General features: G+C 42.0%; 1 protein-coding gene across 2 annotated transcripts in view; it reads left to right on the forward strand.

Moving 5' to 3' along the window:
* Window positions 1–26,429, forward strand: part of il1rapl1a (interleukin 1 receptor accessory protein-like 1a) — a 124,203-nt gene that overhangs the window by 21,991 nt on the left and 75,783 nt on the right. For both annotated transcript variants that reach the window (XM_053627634.1, XM_053627635.1), the window contains exon 2: window positions 13,122–13,222. In XM_053627634.1, coding sequence (XP_053483609.1) covers window positions 13,138–13,222 — 85 coding nt within the window. In that variant the 5' untranslated portion in view covers window positions 13,122–13,137. The remainder of the gene's footprint in view (window positions 1–13,121; window positions 13,223–26,429) is intronic.

Consider the following 26,429-nt stretch of genomic DNA (forward strand, 5'->3'; position numbering starts at 1 on the left):
AGAACTGGACCATGGAGCAATGGAAGAAGGAGACCCAGACTGATAAATCATGTGTTCTTTTACATCACATGGACGGCTGGGTGCTTATGTGTGTGCGTCGCTTACCTGGGGAAGAGGCGGCACCAGGTGCACTATGGGAAGAAGGCGAGCTGGCGAAGGCAGTGTGATGCTCTGGGAAATATTCTTCTGGGAAACCTTTGGTCCTGGCATTCATGTGAACGTACCACCTACCTAAACGTGGTTGCAGACGGAGTAGACTTCTTCATAGCAACGGTATTCCCTAACGTCAGTGGTTTCTTTCAGCAGGATAATGCTCCCTGTCACACTGTAAAAATCGTTCAGGAACGTTTTGAGGAACATGAGAAAGACTTCAAGGTGTTGACTCGGCCTCCAAATCTCAATCCCATCGAGCGTCTGTGTGATGTTCTGGACAATCAAATCCGATCCATAGAGGACCCAACTCTCAACTTGCAGGACTTAGAGGATCTGCCGCTAAGGTCTTGGTGCCAGCACACCTTCCCAGGTCTTGTGGAGTCCGTGCCTCAATGTGTCACAAATGACATTTTATAGCTACATTGCTTCTTCTGACTACTAAGGAAAGAAATGAATCTGTGTAAGAAATGTGCTGGTGCAAAATGGGGTTTAATCTTTCGTTCATTCGTTCATTCAGCTTCAGTAGCCGCTTTATCCTGGTCAGGGTCGTTGTCATGAATTAACCTTCACAGCGTGCGTTGCGATTCCCAGCAAGGCGAGTGCTGCTCGCATGTCATGCCATTTGCTTCTTAGTTCTCCACATGCTTTTGATTTGTTTTGGTTTAGTTTTCTCCTCAATTCTGAGTGCTTCGGTTTGCATGTACACTCCAGGGCAAAAATAAACCGGGCCAAGCCCAAATTGGGAAAACAATTAGCAAGAATTAAACAAATGCACTCTTGAGACCACGTGTGCCACCATTTGCTTGTTTACTTTTGCTGCAGTGAACTGTTTTGGGGAATCTAGAAACAGGGACATTCACTTATATACTAGTATAAAGGTAAAATCATGATAATCATTGAAATCCATGTATTTATGCTAATTTCCTGTTGTTAAGACTATTAAAAGCCTAATATTTTTTTTGCCATTTTGGGCGTGGCCCCTTTTTTTTTTTTTTTTTCCCCAGTGTGACTTGATTTTAATCTCTAATGCTGTGGATATATTTCTGGTTTCATGTCCTTATCGTTTTCATTTTCTTGTTTTTTGCCATCCTAGTCAGGACCGTAACCAGCACAGACATTGAGGAGGACACGCCCCCTCCAATAGTCAGATATGGCCAAATTGCCCCGCCCTAATATTTGCTATTTTTGATGCTGCTCTGCCGTACTCAATCATGCCCCACTATGTATGTTTTTAGTATGACAAAACGTTAAAAACATTCAAAATAATTGTAAAAAATAATAAAAAGTTGTTTAGGATGGTCTGCCTTTGCGGTCTAGCAGCACTCGTCAGTGTCAGAATGTCTGAGATGGCCAATCAGATCATAGAGGGCGGGGCTTTTCTGTTCACAGAAGCCGCGCGACGCTTCAGCTTTAACGGCTAAAGAGTGCGAGGTAAGATGTAAGCTACGTAGCTAGAGTGAAAACGTTAAACGACCGACAGTAATATATCCAGACATGCAGACATTTACGTGATTCACGTGACGTAACGCGTTATCGTCAAGGCGACGAGACGGGAAACGTTAACGGAGACGTTTTCAGTGTATCAGGCAGAAGGTTAAACTAGAACACGGTAAAACGTGTGGATTTGACTCGAGCGTCTTTTTAGATTGTGGTTAGGACGGAGTCATTTATTTCAAATAAAACGATATTACATTATCCAAATCTAGTTCGTTATTCCTTTAATTCTCTCGTCAGGACAATAAACCCCCTCAAGTGTCCGCAGCCGTTGTATTTTGACACTAGTCTGTACGTCCTTGTCAGGCCTGTGCTCAAAAACTTCAAGGGCGAACTATTATTTACTTTACTCATTTCCCCACACTTTTATACTCTATTACAGCTCTATTCCACAAAACGGCGGAAGATAGCGATCACGAGCTTTAAAGATGCACTATAAAGGCGCCATAAAAACTGTAGCCTACTCCGAGAGCTTAGTGTCGTATGGACTGCGTTCCTCTCTGTCCGTGGAAACATTCTTCAGCATTCTCCTTTTGTGTTACGCCGAAAACAGCACGCGGGTTTGGAACAACTCGAGGGTGAGGATAGAGATAATTGTGTGTAAGTAATTGTGTCTGGCTCGCTGACCCAGTCGTGGCGTTTTACAGAAACATTATGACAATAATGAAAAGACAATCGAATGATATTAATTTTTTCTTTGGGACAGCAGGAGAAAAAAAAAGAAAAAAAAAAAAGGGTACGCTGACAGGAACAGGTAAAAGGTTAGGAGTATATACACAGTGGAAGTTGTATAATTCATATTTGGGCTGCTGTACTGTTTGGAACACATTATTCACTATATCTGTGCATAATAAGATGAAAGGCCTGCCTGGGGGTAGAGAGAGAGAGAGAGAGAGGGAGAGAGAGTAAACCTGAAATATAATAAACCATCTAATCTAACTTGTTTTTGTATTGTAATACACTCTGACCTTACTGTAGTTATTTTGGTCTTAAATATAAAGCTCGTGCATTATGTATGTGTGTGTGTATATATATATATATATATATATATATATATATATATAAATATATATATATAAAAAATTTGGGCCTTTATTATATAGAGAACCAAAAAGGACCATTAAATTTGTGTCCCCCCCCTCCCCCAAATGTTTTGGTCCCCTCCCAATGTTCAGGAAGTGCTTACGGCCTTGATCCTAGTTACCTTGCGTGTGTTTTCGCAGTATTCTCGTACCTTGTTGAAACTGTGTGCATGGGTTTTAAAAGACCTCTCGCACTGGTATCCAGGATTCTCGAGTTGAAAGTCACCGTGGCTTACGTGAATGATTATTCGCTTATACTTTTAAAAATGCTATGGATTTGATCAGAAATGGTTGTGGACGCGACAAACATGAAAAATGAATAGCGCACACACGCTGTAAATATCCGGGAGCAGGCGGGAACGTTCGGGATTGAACCGACGAAAGTGACGCGGAAGTGATCGTGTTCCGGTCAAAGAAAAGGAAATATATTTCCTAGCGAAGGCGTTCGATTTACGGCGTTTGGCAGGCGGCCTCATGCAGAGCGACTTATATTTTTACTCATTTATACATCTGAGGGCGCACGGTGGCTTAGTGTTTAGCACGTTCGCCGCACACACCTCCAGGGTCGGGGGTTCGATTCCCACCGTGGCCCTCTGTGTGCGGAGTTTATGTTCTCCCCGTGCTGCGGGGGTTTCCTCTGGGTACTCTGGTTTCCTCCCACAGTCCAAAGACATGCATGGTAGGCTGATTGACGTGTCCAAAGTGTCCGTAGTGTATGAATGTGTACGTGAGTGTGCCCTGCGATTGTACCCCGCCTTATGCCCGATGCTCCCTGGGATAGGCTCCAGACCCTGAAAAGGAGAAGCGGTATAGAGGATGGATGGATTAAGGGCCTTGCTCAAGAGCCCAAGTTTGGCAATGCTGGGGTTTTGAACTTGTGACCTTCTGATCAGTAACCCAGATCCTTTAACCACTCAGCTACCTAGCATAGCACTGAAAGATTAGATAGTAACCAGAAATAAGAGCTAGTGAAACACAGCACATCATGGCTCCTATGGTTTCGCCCTGTCCTTGATTAGGAAATGGTTTCCCTCTCAAACGAGGTAAAATGCCGGCTTGTTCTTTAAAAGCTTCACTGATTGCACCAGTGAAGCTTCACATCATGGGTCTTTTGTGCTTCACCCAGTGTTCTTGGAGCTACGGTTTTGCGCCTTGGAAATGAAGAGCTTTAATGAGTATTTAAAGTACAACACATCGGTTCACTTATCTCCTCTAGGTTAAACGTCTGCCAGGAGAAGACTTGCGAGAAGCGGTGTTGAGTCCCACTCTGCACTGAGCTGCATGCTCTTGTGTTTGCTCGCGATGAGCTCGCTAATTATCTAATGACTTCAACCAGGCGTTTGAGTAGAAGGAGTAAACACTGAACAGTAGAGTATAGGACTGGTATATAAAATTCAGTCTGTCTGTAATTCATTCTCTTTCTCTCTCTCTCTCTCTCACACACACACACACACACACACACAAATTACATTGTGAGCAGTGCTGATATGTGGAAGATTTACTTGGCAAAGCAAACTGGTCTTGCTAGAATAAATAAAAGACACGCCACCAAAAGATTCTCATGCCGGCGTCCTCTCTGCTGGGCGTGGATGATATCTTCACAATACAAAATGTGGATTATACAATGTTGTTTTGCTAACTAAAGATGGCACAATGGTGCAGTGTTTAGTGTCACTGCTTGGTGTTATTGTGGAGTTTCAAATGCTTTTCCTGTGTGTGTGTGTGGGTGTGTGTGTGGGTGTTTGTGTGTGTGATGCTCTGCTATGGTCGAGCGTTCCATTCAGGGTGTATTCCTGGCCTGTGCACAGTAGTGGATAAAGGATAAAACGGTTACCGAAGATCAGTCCCTTCACGATTTAGCGATTTCGCGACCGCCGAAATGAACGCGAAATCAAGCAACGCGTGACGTCAGGTGGCGTCGTTAACCGTACAGCGCTCTTGGAGACACGTGCGTCGAACGCGAGTGCAGCTAAAAGGTCTCGTCTACCGGCAGCAGCAAACATCACCGCGAAAGAGCGTGCAAAGGAATTCCGTGCGAGTGCGACTTCCGCTAATTCGAGTAGTTTTCCGCGTAAAAAAAAAGCACAAAACTAAAAGCGCAGCAAAGTTGAGGATTTTTGGCCGCAACAATAAAAAAAAAACTGAAATGATCGATACAAAAAACCAGATTTCAGCTGCCGATTAGTTGCACGTTACAACAGGAACAGTGGAGCAGCTGCACCTGATGATTTACTCTAAATAGTGTATCATGATGTGACTATTTTATATTCTATTATTGCTGTAGCTCAGTTCTGTATAAAAAGACTGTATACAGCCTGTATATACTGTATAGTGTTTTATCTGTCTCTTATTACCTTCTTCCTAACCCCCATGTCTCTCTCTCTCTCTCTCTCTCTCTCTCTCTCTCTCTCTCTTCATCTCTCATCCCCATGGAGTGACATACAGATTCTCAGTATGGATGATATCTGCTGCTCCATGGTCTCTACCTTAGGATTCAGCCTGTTATTTTTTGTACAATTGTGTGTGTGTGTGTGTATGTGTGTATGTGTGTGAGAGAGAGAGAGAGAGAGAGACTGAGAGAGAGTGAGAGACTGAGAGAGAGTGAGAGACTGAGAGAGAGAGTGAGAGAGAGAGTGAGAGTGTGAGAGAGTGATAGAGAGAGAGAGAGTGATAGAGAGAGAGAGAGATAGAGAGAGAGAGATTGAGTGATAGAGAGTGATAGAGAGAGAGAGAGAGAAAGTGAGAGAGAGAGAGTGAGAGAGAGGGAGAGAGAGAGTTAGAGAGTGTGTGTGAGAGAGAGTTAGAGAGTGTGAGAGATAGAGGGAGAGAGAGAGGGAGAGAGAGAATTAGAGAGTGTGTGTGAGAGAGAGTTAGAGAGTGTGAGAAAGAGAGTGATAGAGAAAGAGAGTTAGAGAGTGTGAGAGAGAGGGAGAGAGAGTGATAGAGAGTGAGAGAGAGAGAGTGAGAGAGAGTGATAGAGAGAGAGAGTTAGAGATTGTGAGAGAGAGAGAGTTAGAGAGTATGAGAGAGAGTTAGAGAGTGTGAGAGAGGGAGAGAGAGTGTGAGAGAGTGTGAGAGTGGGAGAGAGGGAGAGAGAGAGTTAGAGAGTGTGAGAGTGAGAGAGAGGGAGAGAGCGTGTGAGAGAGTGAGAGAGAGGGAGAGAGCGTGTGAGAGAGTGAGAGAGAGGGAGAGAGCGTGTGAGAGAGTGAGAGAGAGGGAGAGAGAGAGTTAGAGAGTGTGAGAGTGAGAGTGGGAGAGAGGGAGAGAGAGAGTTAGAGAGTGTGAGAGTGAGAGAGAGGGAGAGAGAGTGTGTGAGAGGGAGAGAGAGGGAGAGAGCGTGTGAGAGAGAGAGAGAGAGTTAGAGAGTGTGAGAGTGAGAGAGAGTGAGAGAGTGAGAGAGAGAGTTAGAGAGTGTGAGAGTGAGAGAGAGTGAGAGAGTGAGAGAGAGAGTTAGAGAGTGTGAGAGATAGAGGGAGAGAGAGAGTGTGAGAGATAGAGGGAGAGAGAGAGTGAGCGAGAGGGAGAGAGTGAGAGAGAGTGATAGAGAGAGAGAGAGTGAGAGAGAGTGAGAGAGTGAGAGAGAGTGATAGAGAGAGAGAGAGAGGGAGAGAGAGAGTGAGAGAGAGGGAGAGAGTGATAGAGAGAGAGAGGGAGAGAGAGAGTGAGAGAGAGGGAGAGTGATAGAGAGAGAGTTAGAGAGAGTGTGAGAGAGAGAGGGAGAGAGAGAGAGTGATAGAGAGAGAGTTAGAGAGTGTGAGAGAGAGAGGGAGAGAGAGAGAGTGATAGAGAGAGAGTTAGAGAGTGTGAGAGAGAGAGGGAGAGAGAGAGAGTGATAGAGAGAGAGTTAGAGAGTGTGAGAGAGAGAGGGAGAGAGAGAGAGTGATAGAGAGAGAGTTAGAGAGTGTGAGAGAGAGAGGGAGAGAGAGAACGAGTTCATTATGCAGCAGTTTTCTTCTGGAGGAACAGTTCTATCTACAGCATGGTAGATGTGTTCACTGTCAGGCTCGGGGCTGTGGAGACTTTAAACTGGATCAAATCATAAAATCACAACATCAATCAGCCACAGCTGTGCTTGCCAGTGTGTGTGTGTGTGTGTGTGTGTGTGTGTGTGTGTGTGTGATGTCCTTTGCTCAGGATTTTGGAAGATGTGTGTTTGCTTAGCTCTGAGGAAGCTGCACCAGATAAGGCTTTTTTTCTTCTGTAAACTAGCCGAACAATTAATGGATTTTTTGCAGGCGTGAAAATCGTTCTTTTTGCAACCTCAAAATTCTCAGTGTCCTTTTAAAACAAATCGAATCAGTGACTAAAATTTGCCTTCACTCTTTTGCTAGTTGATATGATTAGTACTGAAGGTAAGCAGAGGGATTTTTCATACCTGACACTATAATGATCGCATTGCCAGCAGCTGAATGGTGCTGTAGGCTAATTAATGGATACAGGAAAGAAAGAAAGAAGAAAAAAGAAAGCAGGCACAAAACTAAGTACTCGACGTGTGCCGGTCATTTTTTAAAATGTATTTAAAAACAAAATATTGTACTGTTGTTTTTTTTATTATTATTATTTTTTTTAATAATGCTTTTATAATTTGATATAACTCAATATAGTTCATGTGAATTTTTTTTGGCCCATTCTTTGATTTTTGAAGATAAATGTGACCAGTGTTCAGCATATTATTTGAACTGATTCGAAAAACAAAAAGGAAAGGCTTGTAGTTGCAAACTTAAGACAATATGTCCCTGAAATATGTCCCTCTTTCCCTGGAGTCTAGCTGGAGAGAGAAAGATAGATAAGTGTAGATACCACCCGTCGTAAATATGAGCAAAGAAGGCTGTGTCTTTATTGTTTAACCTTTTGATCTATGGTTAAAAAAAAAAAATCACAAAAATACTCTGCTCTCATGGATATCAAACAATTGCAAACACAACACAGGTTTATATATATATATATATATATATATATATATATATATATATATATATATATATATATATATTTAAACTTTTTTAAATATAGGTGTGTAACAATTATTGTCATCTCTACGAATTCATACGAGAAAAAATATATGTGAAGTATATTCCCAGTGATATTTTACTTTATTTATTTTTTTAGCACACCTGGGTGACTAGGAACGGGAAATTGTTCAACCGTGACTTCCTGTTTCACAGGGGTATAAATATGAGGTAACACACAGACCAAATTCCCTTAGTCATTCATAACAATGGGTAAGAGCGAGGAATATAGCTGTGGTGTGCGGCAAAAGGTTGTTGAGCTTCACAAAATGGGGCGTGGCTATAAGAAAATAGCAGAAGCATTGAAAATGCCCATTTCACCATCAGGGCAATAATGAAGAAGTTCCAGTCAACTGGAAATGTTATGAATCAACCTGGAATTGGACGTGTGCCTATATCGTCTCAACACACTGTGAAGAGGACGGTTCGAGTGGATAAAACATCTCCAAGGATCACAGCTGGAGAATTGTAGAAGTTATTTGCGTCTTGGGGTCAGAAAATCTCTAAAACTACAATCTGAAGTCACCTACATCACCACAAGCTGTTTGGAAGGGTTTCAAGAAAAAAGCCTCTACTCTCATCCAAAACCAAATTCGAGCGTCTTCAGTTTGCCAGACACTACTGGAACTTCAAATGGGATCGGGTTCTATGGTCAGATGAAACCAAAATAGAGCTTTTTGGTAATAAAGACCAGAGGTGGTTTTGGTGCACACAGGGAGGTAGCCATATGGAAAAGTACCTCATGCCCACGGTTAAATATGGTGGTGGATCTTTAATGTTTTGGGCTGTTTTTCTGCCAGAGGACCTGGACATTTTGTTAGGATACATGACATCCTGGACTCTATCGAATATCAACAGATATTAAATGAAATCCTGACTGCCTCTGCCAGAAAGCTTCAAATGGGCCGTGGTTGGATCTTCCAGCAGGACAATGATGCAAAACATCATCAAAACCAACACAAAAATGGTTTACTGACCACAAAATCAAGATCCTGCCATGACCCTCCCAGTCCCCTGACCTGAACCCCATAGTAAACCTGTGGGGTGAACTGAAGAGGAGAGTCCACCAGCATGGACCTCGAAATGTGAAGGATCTGGAGAGATTCTGTATGGAGGAACGGTCTCAGATCCCTCGCCATGTATTCTCCAACCTCATCAGGCGTTATAGGAGAAGACTCAGAGCTGTTATCTTGGCAAAGCGACGTAGCACAAAGTATTGACTAAAAGGGTGCCAGTAATTGTTGCACACCTATATTTAACAAAAATATATATTTTTTTTGATAAACCTGTGTTGTGTTCGCAATTGTTTGATATCCATGACAGCAGAGTATTTCTGTGAATTATTTAAACAAAAGATCAAAAAGCCTTCTATAGCGGACAGTACTGTGCACTGCAAAGAAAAGCTGTAGAGGAAAGACGCTTTGAAAAATAATTCAATTAAATGTTTCTACACTAAATAAAATGCTATAAAACAGTAAACGGTAATAAATGAAACAAATTCGATATTTGGTCTGACGACCATTTAAAAAAGATGTATTAGTAGTCTCCGGTACAATTAATGCAGTTATATATATATATCCAGCACGAAATTAAATGTCACAGAAAAATGTGTGTATGTCAGTAAAGAAAGCAGTGTATTAAGTGGTAAGAGACACTTTTCAGACAAAAAAACACAATAAAGGCTGTTGGGTTTCGCTGCAAAAATAAGACTTACAGCTACTGTGTGTATATACATATATATATATATATATATATATATATATATATATATATATATATATATATATACATATATATATATATAAACACAGCTACTGTGTGTATATACATATATATATATATATATATATATATATATATATATACACACACAGTAGCTGTAAGTCTTATTTTTGCAGCGAAACCCAACAGCCTTTATTGTGTTTTTTTGTCTGAAAAGTGTCTCTTACCACTTAATACACTGCTTTCTTTACTGACATACACACATTTTTCTGTGACATTTAATTTCGTGCTGGAAAGGTAATGTTTGGGAATTTAAAATGTTTTTGTACTGACTCAATAATGTAGACGTCATAAAATAAAAAATCTTAGACCAAGTTTGTACTAAAAAAAAAAAAAAAAAAAAAAAAAATAGGTACCTAAAACTTTTGCGCAGTATGATGTGTGTGTGTGTATATATATATCTATATATATTTATATATTTATATATTTACATTTATACATCTAGCAGATGCTTTTATCATATATATATATATATATATATATATATATATATATATATATATATATATATATATATATATATATATGAGAGAGAGAAGTGTGTAAATCCAATAAAGGGCTCAGAGCTGTGCTCATTAAGAGTTGCTACACAATCTGTGCTTTGATTCTCTTTGAAACATATGCACGCCGAATGATCTCGTAATTTATTTCTTTGGTAATTGAGGAACATATTGGTCTCAAATTCATGCACATCTCGATCTGACACAGTTTCACTCCGGAGCCGAGAGAACATCGTAAAAACCTCATCATTCTACAGCTCGGTAATATATCCCGTCTTAAATTTACACACACTACATCATGAGTAAGAAAAATGCACTCTTTTACACAGCAGTTCTGCTAAAGAGGTTCGACCGTAATGTTTCCTCCTCCCGGCTCCGGGGTCCCTCGTTCCAGCTCAGCTTACTGCGCTTACCGAGTTTTACACGTTCTCCCCAGATCTGCGTGGGCTTCCTCTGGGTTCTCTGGTTTCCTTTAATGAAATATACCCCCCAACCCCCACCCTCCCAAACACACACACACACACACACACACACACACATTCTACAGCTTTATTATACAATGAGCACACCAATCTTCTTCTAGATTCATTCAGAGTATTTATTCAGTATGCCAGTCTTCTTGTCTGTAGATTTCGAGTCGGTGAGTGTGTCAGGATCTAGTGAGGACTGAAGAGTAATCAGCACTTAAGAAGTAATAGCACAGTTCAACTGGAGTGGCTAAATAGGATATTTAATAATTTCCACTTTAGTACCATTTAACCCTCTGCACCCATCCTATTAGTGTCCACGTCTGAATAATTCTCTTTGCTACTGATTAAAACGTGTCTCGAACACGCAGACGTGACGGATACGGCTTACAAATAAACACGCAGCCGTACAGCGTGATTTTATACGATTGATATATGATTATACGATGATAAGAAACGGGTTCATTTCAGTGATTATTTTAGTTATTGTTTCATCGTGCTTAATTTGACAAACAGTGCTGAGATTAGCCTTAATCACTGCATTCACTGATTGAATCCAAATTCCACACGATATTATATTATACAGTATTATATTATATTATAGTATAGATGCACACACTCGTTTTTCCATGTCATTTAGTATTATTTCATCGATTCAGAACTATAGAGGACATAAAGTACAAGAAGTGTGTACTGACAGCATGAATTAGCAAGCATGACTGATAAAAAGATGGTGAACGATTTCTTGTGCTGTTGTGTATCGGTGACGTGCGATAACGTCGCCTCGGCGAACCGCACGCCCGAGTCTCACTCCGTCCCATACACAGTGTGGTCATCTTTCTTCATTCCCACTAATGACTTTGTCCTATCCAATTTACCACTATAAGTACCCTGGGTACTAACCCAAAATAATGAATGGAAGCCCAGATTTAAAGCCTCAGGTCCTTTTATGTTATTTATTTATTTATTTATTTATTTATTTAAGCTAGCCATAGGCAGAGCGCTTTCTTGTTTGGTTTTCTGAGCCGAAAAATCAATGGTCCAGGCAAAGATCAAAATCATTTCTTCACAGATCGGAGAAGAAATTTTGTGGTATTAAGGATGTTCATTGATTGCTTCAGTTTGCTGTGGAAAACTCTGGAACAATCCATCCATCCATCCATCCATCTACTATACCGCTTAACCTGCCTTCAGGGTCACGGGGAAACCTGGAGACTATCCCAGGGAGTATCGGGCACAAGGCGGGGTACACCCTGGACAGGGTGCCAATACATCGCAGGGCACAATCACATACACACTCACACACCCATTCATACACTACGGACACTTTAGACATGCCAATCAGCCTACCATGCATGTGTTTGGACTGGGGGAGGAAACCGGAGTACCCGGAGGAAACCCCCGCAGCACGGGGAGAACATAAACGCCGCACACACAGGGCCACGGTGGGAATCGAACCCCCGACCCTGGAGGTGTGAGGTGAACGTACTAACCACTAAGCCACCATGCGCCCCTGGTATAATAATAATAATAATAATAATAATAATAATAATAATAATAATAATAATAATAATAATAATAATAATAATAATAATAATATTTACATGATGTCTGAATTAAATTTAGGTAAATCCGGGTATATTAAGCTTTCTGCAACTTTCCCGCATGATTAACTGATCAATGTAAAAAAAATTAATGCAAGACTCAAACTCAGTATATACATTGTGGAGATCAAATCTAACGGAGTTTAATCGCTTAAGACACCGAGGTTTACATCCGTGCATCGTTTCAGAACTTTTCTCTTGCAGCTACGTACAGTCCATGAACAAAACTCTGCTTTTTTTTTTTTTTTTTTTGTCCACTATTCGGTAATGTTCCGTCTCATTGACCCTGTCACTTCTTTTCGACTACGTACAATTGTAAAATATATTCCAAAATTCCCAGCAGGTCTTATCTTCATCTCCATTAATAGCCAAGTGAATAAGATTTATGGAAATGGTCACACGGAGTCCTTGCTGTGGATGTTGGTGATGACAGCACAGGTGGCAGTACAGATGGAGGGAATGTGACCACGAATAAAAATCACCTTTCTGTTTCGTATGCACAAAGACCAGTTATAGTTTCCTCAATACTTTTATTTCACCTTGTGACTCTCGGGTCGGAAAGGCTGCGTGATATAAATATGACTGGAGACCTTGAGCACAGGACATAAAAGTTTATGTTGGAAAAAAACAAACAAAAACAAGCGTTTTAGTGAATTTTGTATCATTTTTTTTATTTAATTATTTTTGAAAGTTTAAATGGTGTCACGAACCTGGCAGAAAGGAGACCGACAATGGAGATGCCCTGTAACAGACACACACACCTTACACACTTATGTGGAGCATGCTCAGTCTCACATGTCACTGATTGAGACCTGGTGTATTCCACGGCTGAAAACTCTATTCCACTTTCTGCCGAAATCCTTTAGGGAAACCGATTTGTCTTTGAGCGCAGTGCTGTGTGGTGGTGGAAATGTGCTATCTGATTGATATGTAACCCAATCTGTCTCTCGCCCTCACTTCCCCCACCCCCTTCTTTCTTTCTTTCTTTCTCTCTCTCTCTCTCTCTCTCTCTCTCTCTCTCGCCGTGCAGGCCTGAGGAGGGGAAGATGACAGCTTTAATCCCGGCGCTGCTTCTTCTCGCCGGCGTCTCCGTGACGTTGACTCTGAAGGTGGTGTCAAAGAGAGGCTCAGGTAGGCCTCACTTCAGTCCTCCTCCACGCCAGTGTTAATCACGTCCTGCCTTCCCGCAATAATGAAGTACCATTTCACTTACGATGATCAAAGCTCTGGCATTAAAGCGGCCTTACCGCCCATAATTAATGCTTTAAATGTAAATTCAGTGGTGTTCTGATGTGTGTACGAGAGAGAGTGAGTGAACATGCATATATTAATGCCTTAATGCTGAAGTTTTGCCACGTGAGAAATTTTGTGACCTCCTTTTAGTTTTCAAGTTTTCTGTATTCAGCGTTTGGGTAAAATTGCCATGGATTAACTTTACGAGATCGCCTAAGATGACTTTTTTTTTTTTATCGTTATCTGCTTCCTGTCTGAAGATGATGTTGATTCAATTTAATTTGTAAATGAGGCTGGATTTGAGGGACACAAGGCGAGACACTGTCCTCTTTTCAATCCCCTTTGGATTAAAACTTGAATATCACTTTCTATCTCCATCCATCCATCCATCCATTTTCCGTACCGCTTATCCTACACAGCGTCACAGGGAGCCTGGAGTCTATCCCAGGGGACTCGGGGCACGAGGTGGAGGACGTCCTGGATGGGGTGCCAACCTATCGCAGGGCACAATCTCACATACACACTTACACTATGGATAATCTGGACATGCCAATCAGCCTACGATGCATGTCTTTGGACTGGGGGAGGAAACCGGAGTACCCGGAGGAAACCCCTAAATCACAGGGAGAACGTTCAAACTCCGCACACACAGAGGAGGCGGAGGCGGGATTCAAACCCCCAACCCTGGGGTGCACGGTAGCTTAGTGGTTAGTACCTTCGCCTCACACCTCCAGGGTCAGGGGTTTGATTCCCACATGTGGTGGGGTTTCCTCCAGGTACTCCGGCTTCCTCCCCCAGTCCAAAGACATGCACGGCAGGCTGATTGGCATGTCTAAAGTGTCCGTAGTGTACGAATGGGTCTGTGATGGATTGGCACCACATCCAGGGTGTACCCCGTCTTGTGCCCCATACTGCCTGCGATAGACCCCAAGTTTACCAGTAGGATAAGCGGTATAGAAAATGGATGGATGGCAGTAACAAGCACTCACAGATTTAATAAATGCCATTCCGATGTACTAAATTTCAGACACAATTGGCATTCTCAGAGTGACTTTTTAGGCTGCAGTAAATTACAGCGTGGAGTAAAATTAATCTGTTTGCATGCACATCATTCTAGTGTTTGCACACTTGTATTGAAAATGCCCCAAATTGCTTATTCACCAAAGCAAATGAACAGGACGTGCTATTTTACTCATGTGGGAGGAAAAAAAACCCCATACAAACACCATACTCAATAGACCCTGTAAATTAGTTTGAACAAACTTTTAGTAAATCAGGTCCTAAGTACAGATCAGGAGTCATAAAACAAAAAGTCTAATGCCTACTGATGAGGTCATTATGTACAAATACATACTTTTCATTTATTAAATGCGATATGAGAGTATTCGGCGCCGCTGGCCTTCAATGATGACACAGTGGACACTATGTACATACAACAAGCGTTTTCTTTCGAAAGAATCGTAGAGAGCTGCACTAATATTTCATTGTTATGTTCCATTAAATCTGCTATTACATTCCTAGGTTAGCTCGCTAGCCAATGAAGTGGTCCGTATACGTATTCCCCATATAGCTAGGTTTATTTGTCTCCTCTAAGAGAATACTGTGCGTCCCCTGTCGCTTAAACCCACCATCCTTCTTGACTTTTCTTTTTTTCAGTCACAGAAGTAGAAACCATGTTCAGGATAGCTTTACCAAAAGCAGGATACAGTCCGAAGGTCACAATAACACACGGACAGGCAATTTTACACCGGACTGAGCCCAGGAAACAATACAAACAAACAGTGGTGGCTAACAGGCTAATACGCCACTAGAGAAGAAAGTGAACCCAAACAAACGGTCGAAAACATGAAAGGTCGATACGCAGATAAACATTTCAAGACTACAAAGTAGAAAAGAATAAATAAGATCTAGAAACTCGGACAAGAAAAGACTTCGCAAACAACAAAGACAGTTATGCTAATTAGCATATTTGATGCATCGTCATAATGCTGCATATTTATAAAGGCCTCGAAAGGTAACAATTTCTGTCCTCTGTAGCATCTGTGATTGTGATTAAGCATCTGTGATTCGGAGTTAGTTATGCATATAAAGAGAATCCTTTGTGCCGTTTGCCTGCACATCTCAACAAAGTGTCCTCTGTGTGTGGAGGGCACTCACAGATGGAGCATTAGCTTTTGATGTAAAATGCATTTCAGTCACGTGAATGAGCAAACTGTGTGTCACATCTCTCAGTATCTTCCTGCACCTCATTATCTAGAGTATGTGGTGGCCTTGGCACTCATTTCATGCTCCTTTTCTTTCTTTCTTTCTTTCTCTATCTCTCTCTCGCTCTCTCTCTCTCTCTCTCCCCCCCACACACACTCGCAGGCAGCAGAGTAACACCTCTAACAGATGGCTGGCTCTGCTCTCTTCCAGACCTCTGCTCTGCTGCAAACTTCTGTGACTGTCTTTGTGTTTGTGTGTGCGTATGCACTTTTGTGTTACGAAGTGACACACTCCCTCACACACACTCACTCAGAACATCACAGACTACTCCATCAGGTCTTCACAGGCTTTGTTGTGCCAATTGGACAGGGTCATGCTCTGATTGGTTCTTTTTGTGACAAGGGGATGAAGTGTCACGGTCTGGTTGGGAGAAAGTGGGCCTGTACTGAATGGACACCTCTATTTAAAGCGTAGGTGTCACTTAACATAGGGGATGATGGGGACATGTTACTTTTTGTTGTTGTTGTTGTTGTTGTTGTTGTTGTCCAAATGACTTTTTAAAGGTATAGTTCTTGCGTTGTTAGTTGTTACTCAGGGATGCCTCTGTAATAAAACGTCTCCCTTATGATAAAATTCTTACGTCTGCCGGGTGAGGGGTCATGGTCGTCTTCTTCCATGGAGTGGGCTTTCGGTGAATACTTTCATCATGTGTAAAACATATTTAGAAAGCTAGCGTGGATTCACACTTTAGCTAGGATGCAAGCATAGCGTTTCTATGGGATGTGCTTGTTATAGATGAGAAAAAGAGAAGGTTACATGTGTAACCATGGTTCTACGACTGAGTGGAAGATTCATTCAGAACTAATGGACTGTTCCTGGTTTTTTTCCTGAGTACCAACAGAAAAGCTGTCACTTAATGACCATGAGCCAATGTGGGAAACCTATAAAAAGGCCCCCACTATGTTGGACTCATCTGGCCATTCATATCTACCAGAGTGACTGAGGACATTGTTCTTTACAGGGAATGAGAATACCTCAAAATGCGAATCCTGCTCTCTATTGAGGATGAGAATTGCTCAGCATTCCGATGCCGCTCTCTACTGAGGATGAGAATTGCTCAGCATTCCGATTCTGCTCTCTTTCGAGGATGAGAATGGCTCAGCATTCCGATTCCGCTCTCTTTCGAGGATGAGAATGGCTCAGCATTCCGATTCCGCTCTCTATTGAGGATGAGAATGGCTCAGCATTCCGATTCCGCTCTCTATTGAGGATGAGAATGGCTCAGCATTCCGATTCCGCTCTCTATTGAGGATGAGAATTGCTCAGCATTCTGATTCCGCTCTCTATTGAGGATGAGAATTGCTCAGCATTCTGATTCCGCTCTCTATTGAGGATGAGAATGGCTCAGCATTCCGATTCCGCTCTCTTTCGAGGATGAGAATTGCTCAGCATTCCGATTCCCCTCTCTATTGAGGATGAGAATTGCTCAGCATTCGATTCCGCTCTCTATTGAGGATGAGAATTGCTCAGCATTCTGATTCCGCTCTCTTTTGAGGATGAGAATTGCTCAGCATTCTGATTCCACTCTCTATTGAGGATGAGAATTGCTCAGCATTCGATTCCGCTCTCTATTGAGGATGAGAATTGCTCAGCATTCGATTCCGCTCTCTATCGAGGATGAGAATTACTCAGCATTCTGATTCTACTCTCTATTGAGGATGAGAATTGCTCAGCATTCTGATTCTACTCTCTATTGAGGATGAGAATTGCTCAGCATTCTGATTCTACTCTCTATTGAGGATGAGAATTGCTCAGCATTCTGATTCTACTCTCTATTGAGGATGAGAATTGCTCAGCATTCTGATTCTACTCTCTATTGAGGATGAGAATTGCTCAGCATTCTGATTCTGCTCAATATTGAGGATGAGAATTGCTCAGCATTCGATTCCGCTTTCTATCGAGGATGAGAGTTACTCAGCATTCCGATTCTGTTCTTTATCGAGGATGAGAATTGCTCAAATTCACCACAGAGTACACGGGTTGCAACGAAGCAGCATTAGGTCTGTAATATCTGGAGATGATAGATGGTGAACTCCAGGTTTCCTCCCCCAGTCCAAAGACATACATGGTAGGCTGATTGGCGTGTCTAAAGTGTCCGTAGTGTATGAATGGGTGTGTGAGTGTGTATGTGATTGTGCCCTGTGATGGATTGGCACCCTGTCCAGGGTGTACCCCGCCTTGTGCCCCATGCTCCCTGGGATAGGCTCCAGGTTCCCCGTGACCCTGAAGAAGGAGTAAGCGGTAGAAGATGGATGGATGGACGGATTTAAGCCCTGCGAATATTGCAGGGTTTCTTTGATTTTACGTTAATATCTGCACTTGCAAAATCCCAGAGGGACTGATTCATATACCAGGCATACACATATACATATTCATATACATGATCTTTGTAGTAAATCTAAAACAGAGGCCCATGTTGAAATAGCTAATCTAGCCTTTGCTACAGTCCTGATATTCACCTGCTGGTCAGGTTTGAAATACCTCTGTCTGTATTTAACACGTCCATATCAACACGTCATAGTCATTTTTAATGCTAAATCCTTACAATTCACGTTATAACCAGCTTTATTTGGTTCAATCAGTGGTGCTAGATTAATGCTAATTATCGCTAGTGGAGCTATATGGTTTCCACTACAAACCATTACAAACCAGCTCACTTTAAAACCATTACTGGTCCTTAATGGTATCCACTAGACATTACATGCCACCAAGAAGGTAATAAATTACTAGTAGAGACTCATAGGGACATTACAGTTTCCATTAAAACCATTACAATTCCCATTATAAACATTAAAACCATTATAAGTTCTGTGAGGGTTTCTATTGTTTTTATTGTTTTTCAGTCGGGCTTTTTAATACACCAAGCTAGTGGGCCATTTACTCTTAAGGAGGGAAACGACAATGACTTGACATAGTACATAGGTTATCTAAACACAAAAACTAAATGAGTATGGCATAAAGAAACAAACACAGGCCAAGATGTTCTGATGTTCAGTGTCTTCTGATGGACGTGGTTTCTGATGGATGTGCTAGCATACATTAGCACAGTGAGTAAGTGCTAGTGGATGTGAGTGTCATGAAGGAAATGACAGAAACTCCAATTAAATGCTAACTGACACTATTATGTTGGTCTCTCTCTCTCTCTCTCTCTCTCTCTCTCTATCTCTCTCTCTCTCTCCCCCTCTCGTTCTCTCTCACACACAGTCGGTCAATTCCACGTTAATAACTCCACTATAGTCTGTATTTTTCAATCTCTTTCTCCCCATCACCTCTTTTTCCAAATGCTAATGAAGGATTAGCCGCTGCTCTGGCCTTGGGATTTTCTCGCCTTTCTTACCACGCTCACTCTCAGGTCTCTTTCTTTTCGTTTCCCATCCCTCCTGCCCTCAGTCCCTCTCTCTTTCCTCTGGGAATTAAAAGGACCTGAACACAACCCACAAGAGGACAATCCCCTTTTTTCCGAGGGTTGCATTTTTCTATTTTCCACTTCACAAGTGTTTATAAAAAGAAGTCTCGCTTCTCATTGGTCATGTGAGCCACCTGCCTGCTTAGCGTTCCTCCTCTGATTCAGTTGCCATGGAGGCGTGAGGCGGAGGTGAGTGCCTAAGAGGTATGGGAAAAGATTTGGGACAAACAGCAGAGGTATTGTCCGAGCTAAGCTCGTTTCTCAGAGGTCAGTGGAGACTCCGAGGCATCGAGTCGAGGTTACGGAAAGGTCAGGGAGAGGGAGGAGAGCCCAGTAATGCCGCAGTGAACCATGTAACCATGGAGATGTTCTCAGCCTCCCACGTATATTCCTATTCAAACGAAGTGGAAGTACGTTAATGCGTTCCGATGGAGATGGTTCCGTTTAAAGTCCGAGTGAAAGCCGAATGTCTGAAACACATCTGTAGGTTTTAATAGATCAGCTGCTGGCAGGACTTTGGGACCATTGCTGTGCTTTAGCTCAGATATTTCAGAGGCATCGTGGACTTAAATAAACATATGCACTAAGGAAATGCATACAGGCTTAAAAAAAGAGAGAGAGAGAGAGAGAGAGAGAGAGAGAGAGAGAGAGAGTTCTCTGTCATTGTGATCCCCAACCCCCTTCTCTCTCTGTCGCTCTCTACAGAGAGCAGTAAAAAATGAAAATGCACTGCAGTCTTTATGGGTCTGGGTGATTGGATTTGCATGGCGCTGAGCCAGTCTGAAAACACTCACACACACACACACACACACACACACACACACACACACACACACACCGAAAGAGAATCAGTAACTCAAAATCAACATGGCAGTTTTATTGGGGTGCATTTTGAGTGTCTAAACCGAACAACCATTTTCAGCAGCGCCACCCTCCTGCTCCCTCTCGCGCTCCCTCTCCCTCGCTCCGATACAAATAGATACACACAAAAAGGAAGGAAAGAAAAATTAGAAACAGTCACGAGGTTGCTGCTTCAAACAACACTGTTCAAGGCAACCGAGGGACTCGACTCGGTTAACCGTATTGAATTCGGAGAGGAAAACTCGTCTGGACAGGAGAATCTGCCGCGTCCCTTCGGAAGACGTCGTCAAGACCAGCACTCGCCGAGCTGAGAAATTCGGAAGGGAGGCGTAACGTAGTGTCTGTGTAAAGATTATGAAGATATCATGCATTGTCTCAGCTTAGATTTTTGCCAACAGAGGAGTCCCATCTCCATAAAAATTTATTTATTTAAAAAAAATAATAAATAAAAGCACTCTTCCCTTTTCTCTCTCTTTATTTTTTTTGAAGGCTGTGACATTTAATTATGTGCAGTTCTGACCGAGTGAGTGACTTTTCCCATATCAATAAAACAGGCTGTATTTCCTGACATTTCATATCGGGCAGCGCGCACACACACACACACACACACAGGAGACAGATGCGCTCTCGCTCTCTCTCTCTCTCTCGCTCTCTCTCTCTCTCTCTCGCTCGCTCTCTCTCGCTCGCTCGCTCTCTCTCTCGCTCTCGTTCTCTCTCTCTCTCCACACACATCCTACACAGAGTGAACACCTTTCCTAATGCATCTACTCCCACTCCTACATGTTCTGACCCCAGACCCTGCACTGTCTGAGTGCTATAATCCTGTGTTATTGGTGCAGAGCCTCATCCCAGCTAGCTTTCTTTAACAATTAAGGAGCAAATATTTTTGTTACATGGGGTGAAATGAAGCAGTTCAACACTGATTAGAGCTTCCTGGCTGGGCTGCTCAAAAAAAAAAAACACTATTGCTCACGTTGGTTATTACAATTTTCCGACAAATAACCTTTTATGAAAAGTTGAAGCGGAATTCAATCTAAGCTCAGAGCTGAGATGTCCAGGGTTAAGGGTTTTGTTTAGGGGTGCAACACAATACCCTTACCTGTATCTGTTTAGGCAGTGCCTCCAGGATTTTTTTTTTTTTTTTTTTTTTTGCGATTTCGCAATCACAGAAACGAAAGCAAAATAAGGCAAACGCTGCAATATTTCGGAGGAGCTTGGAATCGTCCAAAATCACAGCAGATCCGAGGCGAGACGCGTCACGTGACGTCATCACGTCGCACGTTCAGCCGAAGCCCGGTCGATTCACGTACGTCGAAGATGAGTACAGCTAAAAGGTCTCATTTACCAACAAACATCACTGTGAAAGACCGTGCAGAACTGTTTGGTTCTATCATGGTCTAGCCCCAGATGTTTATTTTATTGATTGATTTATTTTTATGTGAACGCTGTGATTATAGCGGGGGGGGGGTTGCGGGGGGGGGGGGGGGGGGTTGGGGGGGAACAAAAACAAAAAGCCGGCGCTTCTGGAAAAAAAAAAAAGAAATCATTTTATATTCACAAATTATAACCAAATAACCTCCTGAACAGTTCCTCAGCCTCAGCTGCTTCATATTTGATTTCAACCAGATGCACTGGGGAACGTTCTGGAAAGCTTTCTACCTGAAGACGTGAGGGGACTGTCTTTCGAAACTAAGATGTCTTTCCCAAATCAGGGAACTGATGTGTCGTTGACAAGAGCAGACACCTCAGGGCCGCCGGAGCAACCGTGGGCCGAGGAGGCATTTGACCCGGCACTTTTTAAACTACTGGTGCGGTGACCCTGCACTTCAGGCTCTAACAGACAGGTCTGATTCAGATAAAAAACCAATCAAAACTTCCAGTTCAGTGGGACATGTGTCCTAAAGGGGATCTCCTACGAGCGATAAAGGGTTAACGGCGCTCACCGGCGCTTAATAATCGTGTGTTGAATCCGTATCGCTAACGTTTCAATATTTTAAGTGACCTGCACGTATTCTGCATTCTGAATCAATTATAGGAACATTCCTGAAATGACATTCTTCAAATAAAGAATACGTGCTGGAGAAACGTTTAGCGAAGCAGACAGTTACGACACCGACACGCAGCCTGATGCGGAACATGAACATCAACGTCTCTGATTTTTAAAACATATTTTAGAACTCGTGCGATCTAATCTACAACCCCAATTGCAAAAAAGTTGGGACGTCAATAAAACAAACAAAAACAAAAAAACGCAATGATTTTCAAATCTCCTAAATCCAGATGTTGTTCACATAGAACATAGAAAACATGTAAAATGTTTAAACTGAGGAAATGTACCGTTTGAAGAATAAAATAAGGTCATTTTGAATTCGATGGCCGCAACACGTCTCAAAAAAGTTGGGACGGGGCAGCAACAAAAGGCTGGATGAGTAAGAGTTAGTCAAAAGAAACAGCTGGAGGTTGATTGGGAACAGGTCAGTAAGATGATTGGGTATAAAAAGAGGATCTTAGAGAGGCGGAGTCTTTCAGAAGTAAAGATGGGCGGAAGTTCACCAATTTGCAAAAAACTGCATCTACAATTTGTGGAACAATTTCCACATTCCAAATTGCATTCTGTTTTTATTTACATTTTACATAGCGTCCCAACTTTTTTGGAAATGGAGTTGTAACTTTGTGAACTCGTTTTTTTTTTTGTTTTTTTTTGCTGTTGTTAGCTGCCTGACAAGTAAAATGCAAAGTGAAGCATGTGGGGTCGAAAGAAAGTACTCTGATGTGCATGAGAAGGTGTGTTGTGCCCGGTTATTGTATTATAATCAGACCCTGGCTCCATATATAGCGCTAAAAGAGAAATACAGGGTGCCACCCCATGAGCCACCTAATAATATTCCAGTAGATGTTCTTCAGACTTCGCGTGTGTTACAGTCCAAAAAAGATCAGAAAAGTTCACTGGACATGCTATCAGAAGCTATTACGACGCTGTGGACGCCGTGCTGCCGCGAGTCAAAACGGAGTCCTTTAAGCTGATGTTTCATCATAATGACGTATGATTTCTCTGGGAAATGTTTCTTATAATAACGATGGAGAATGGAGACAAAAAAAAAATCTATGCAATGAACATGCAAGGGAAGTGCAAGACTCCATCAGAAATACGCTTCTATATGGAGAAGTGTCACTAGAAATACAACCCCGATTCCTAAAAAGTTGGGACGCTGTGTAAAATGTAAATGAATGTAAATAAAAACAGAACGCGATGATTTGGGAATCTCATAAACCCAGATGTTATTCACAGTAGAACATAGAAAACATATCAAATGTTTAAACTGAGGAAATGTACCGTTTTAAGAATAAAATAAGTTGATTTTGAATTCGATGGCCGCGACACGTCTGAAAAAAGTTGGGACGAGGGCAACAACAAAAGGAAAAGTAAGTGTTACTAAAAAGAAACGGCTGGAGGAACATTTTGCAACTAATTAGGTTATTTGGCAACATGATTGGGTATAAAAAGAGTATCTCAGACAGGCAGAGTCTCTCAGAAGTAAAGATGGGGAAACCTTTCAGCATTGATGGCGCCTTTCCAGATGTGCAAGCAGCCCGTTCCATAGGCACTAATGCATCCCATACCATCAGAGACGCAGGCTTTTGAACTGAGCGCTGATAAAAAGCCAGATGGTCCCTTTCCTCTTTAGTCCTCTTTAGTTTAGAGGACGTGGCGGTTTCCAACGGTTTCCAAAAAGAATTTCAAATTTCGATTCGTCTGACCACAGAACAGTTTTCCACTTCGCCTCGGTCCATTTTAAATGAGCTTTGTTCTAGAGAAGACGGCGGCGTTTCTGGATCATGTTCACACATGGCTTCTTCTTTGCATGATCGAGATTTAACCAGCGTTTGTGGATGGCACGGTGAACTGTGTTCACAGACAATGAGTTCTGGAGGTGTTTCTGAGCCCATGCAGTGATTTCCATTACAGAATCAGGCCTGTTTTTAATGCAGTGTCGCCTGAGGGCCTGAAGATCACGGGCGTGCAATACTGATTTTCAGCCTCGTCCCTTCTCCAGATTCTCGGAATCTTTTGATGATATTATGTTCTGTAGATGATGAGAAATTCAAAGTCTTAGCAAATTTTTACGTTGAGGAACATTATTCTGAAATTGTTCCACAAATTGTAGACGCAGTTTTTCTCAGATTGTTGAACCTCCGCCCATCTTTACTTCTGAGAGACTCCGCCTCTCTAAGATCCTCTTTTTATAACCAATCATCTTACTGACCTGTTCCCAATCAACTTCCAGCTGTTTCTTTTTACTAACACTTACTCATCCAGCCTTTTGTTGCTGCCCCCGTCCCAAATTTTTTGAGACGTGTTGCGGCCATCGAATTCAAAATGACCTTGTATTATTCTTAAAACGTTACATTTCCTCAGTTTAAACATTTGATACGTTTTCTATGTTCTATTGTGAATAACACACGGGTTTATGAGATTCACGGCGTCCCAACTTTTTTGGAACTGGGGTTTGTAAAATTTAAGAAACAAAATTTCTTTTGTGAATTTTTGGAACAACTTCTATAGAAATATGCTAGAAGTATGATTATATTTTGAAGCTCAGTAAGGCAGCGTTTACCACTCACAATAAAAAAAAAAAACTAAACAAACAAACAAACAAATAAACAAACAAACAAAATAAAACTAATGTGATGCTGGTGCACTATTTAAGTTGAAAACTTCTGCTCATGTGGCTCTTCTTTTTGTTGTATTCTGTGGGATCCCAGTCCTGACACACACCTCAGGTAAACCTTTCTCACAAACAAACAAACAAACAAACAAACAAACATTCAGGGGCGTTAGCTGGATTGTTAATCATGTGAGCCTGAGCCCAGATTCTTCTCTATCAAAAACATTTAAAATGCTTTTTTTTTTCTTGCACATTAGGGCTGATTGTTAACACTTAATAATTGTATGACATGATCAGAAGAAAAAGTTGGATTTTATCATAAAACTTGCCCCACCGTGTGCTCGACGACCAGACCGATAAAATATAAAACGTTTCTAACTAGGCTAGTTTCACGTCGCTAGCTGAGAGGACGCACAGCTAAGCTATCACTGTATGGGTTTAGCTGCTACAGCGCCATATAGAGTACGTTATCTTTCCTTCTGCTCCGCTCAGATCATGTTCACGTGAACTGGAACTCATCTAGACGTTTACACGCCTTGTTTTCCTGCTCAGCCTCAGTTTCAGTTTCAACTCCTTTACTGCTTCAATAAAAATCAGCGTATATCCATTTTCCCTCATGTATGAGCTAGCGTGAGTTTTTTCTGTAAGTATCGAGAAGGTATGGGGTTTCATTAGACCAATGAAGCCCCATAACGTCTTGACGGGACCAGTCTGAACAGGCTGGGTCCTGTACGAATCATTTCCTCCCGCTCTGTGTAAGGTTACTGTATAAAAGCCGCTAACAGCGTGACGTGATGACGTTTTAAGAGTGTGAATTTATCCCTATTGAGCGAGACGGTGGTGAGGAAAAACTCCCTAAGATGATACGAGGAAGAAACCTTGAGAGGAACCGGACTCAGAAGGGAACCCGTCCTCATCTGGGTAACACCGGATAGTGTGAAAGTAAAAGAAAGTTCATTATGGTTTTATATGAAGTCTGTTTTTTTGAACAGTATGTAAGAATTATTCAAGGCTAAAACCCTGAATGTCCAGGCGAGGCTACGACCCTGCGAACACTGCAGCTCCTACTTGTATCTGTTCAATCGGTATAATGTATTAGTATTCTGTTACATTCCTAGTCTTGCTCAGGGGCTCAAAAGTTCTCTGTAGCAGAACTGAGATTTGACCTTCTGGCCACTGGTACAGAGCTTGGACTGGCAAGATACTACAGCTTCAGAGCATGAATACGTTTCTGAAGTAATAATTGTTACGTGCTTTACAGAGACGGTACGGACTAAGTGAAAACCGTTTAAGCACATTATACTGTACATTATTATACTGACCCTGCTGATGCCTCAAAGGCTTCGCGTTTAATTCAGTAATTCACACGAGCTCTGTCTTTATTTGAAAAGAGCTTGTTTTCACATCAAAGGTAAATCGAGAACGTGAGCGCCGGAAGGGGAAAGATGAGTAGACTTAGAAGGAACGCTGGGAGAACCCCGGGGAAGGAATGACCTACAATTAGTGACAGTAACGTGATAGCTTATGGCCAGCAGCGGTCTATTAGCATATTTTATAATTGATTATGGAAGTGCTTTGGAGGACAGGCGTTTATTCGGCACTCGATAAGGCCAATTTGAAGAAGAATTAACAAGAAAACAACTCGAAAGCAGATCTGTTCTTCCCCTCTGTCTGCCCAGGCGAATTCTTCCACTGCTGAATAATGCAGTTATGTAAATGCTGACTTCAGTCTTTGTGGAGAAAAGCAAACCTCATATATTGAAACTGACCTTGGGGACAGCTTGGTCAAGTGTTTTTTTTTAAAATTTTTTATTACAGATGTACCTGTCAATTTTCCATCGTTTTTTCTTGATTGCTTACGCGTGTTTCCGGACACACCTGTGTCTCAATGCCCTAACTCATCTCT

This window comes from Ictalurus furcatus, chromosome 6 (genome assembly GCF_023375685.1).
Source record: "Ictalurus furcatus strain D&B chromosome 6, Billie_1.0, whole genome shotgun sequence".
Classification (NCBI taxonomy): Eukaryota; Metazoa; Chordata; class Actinopteri; order Siluriformes; family Ictaluridae; genus Ictalurus; species Ictalurus furcatus.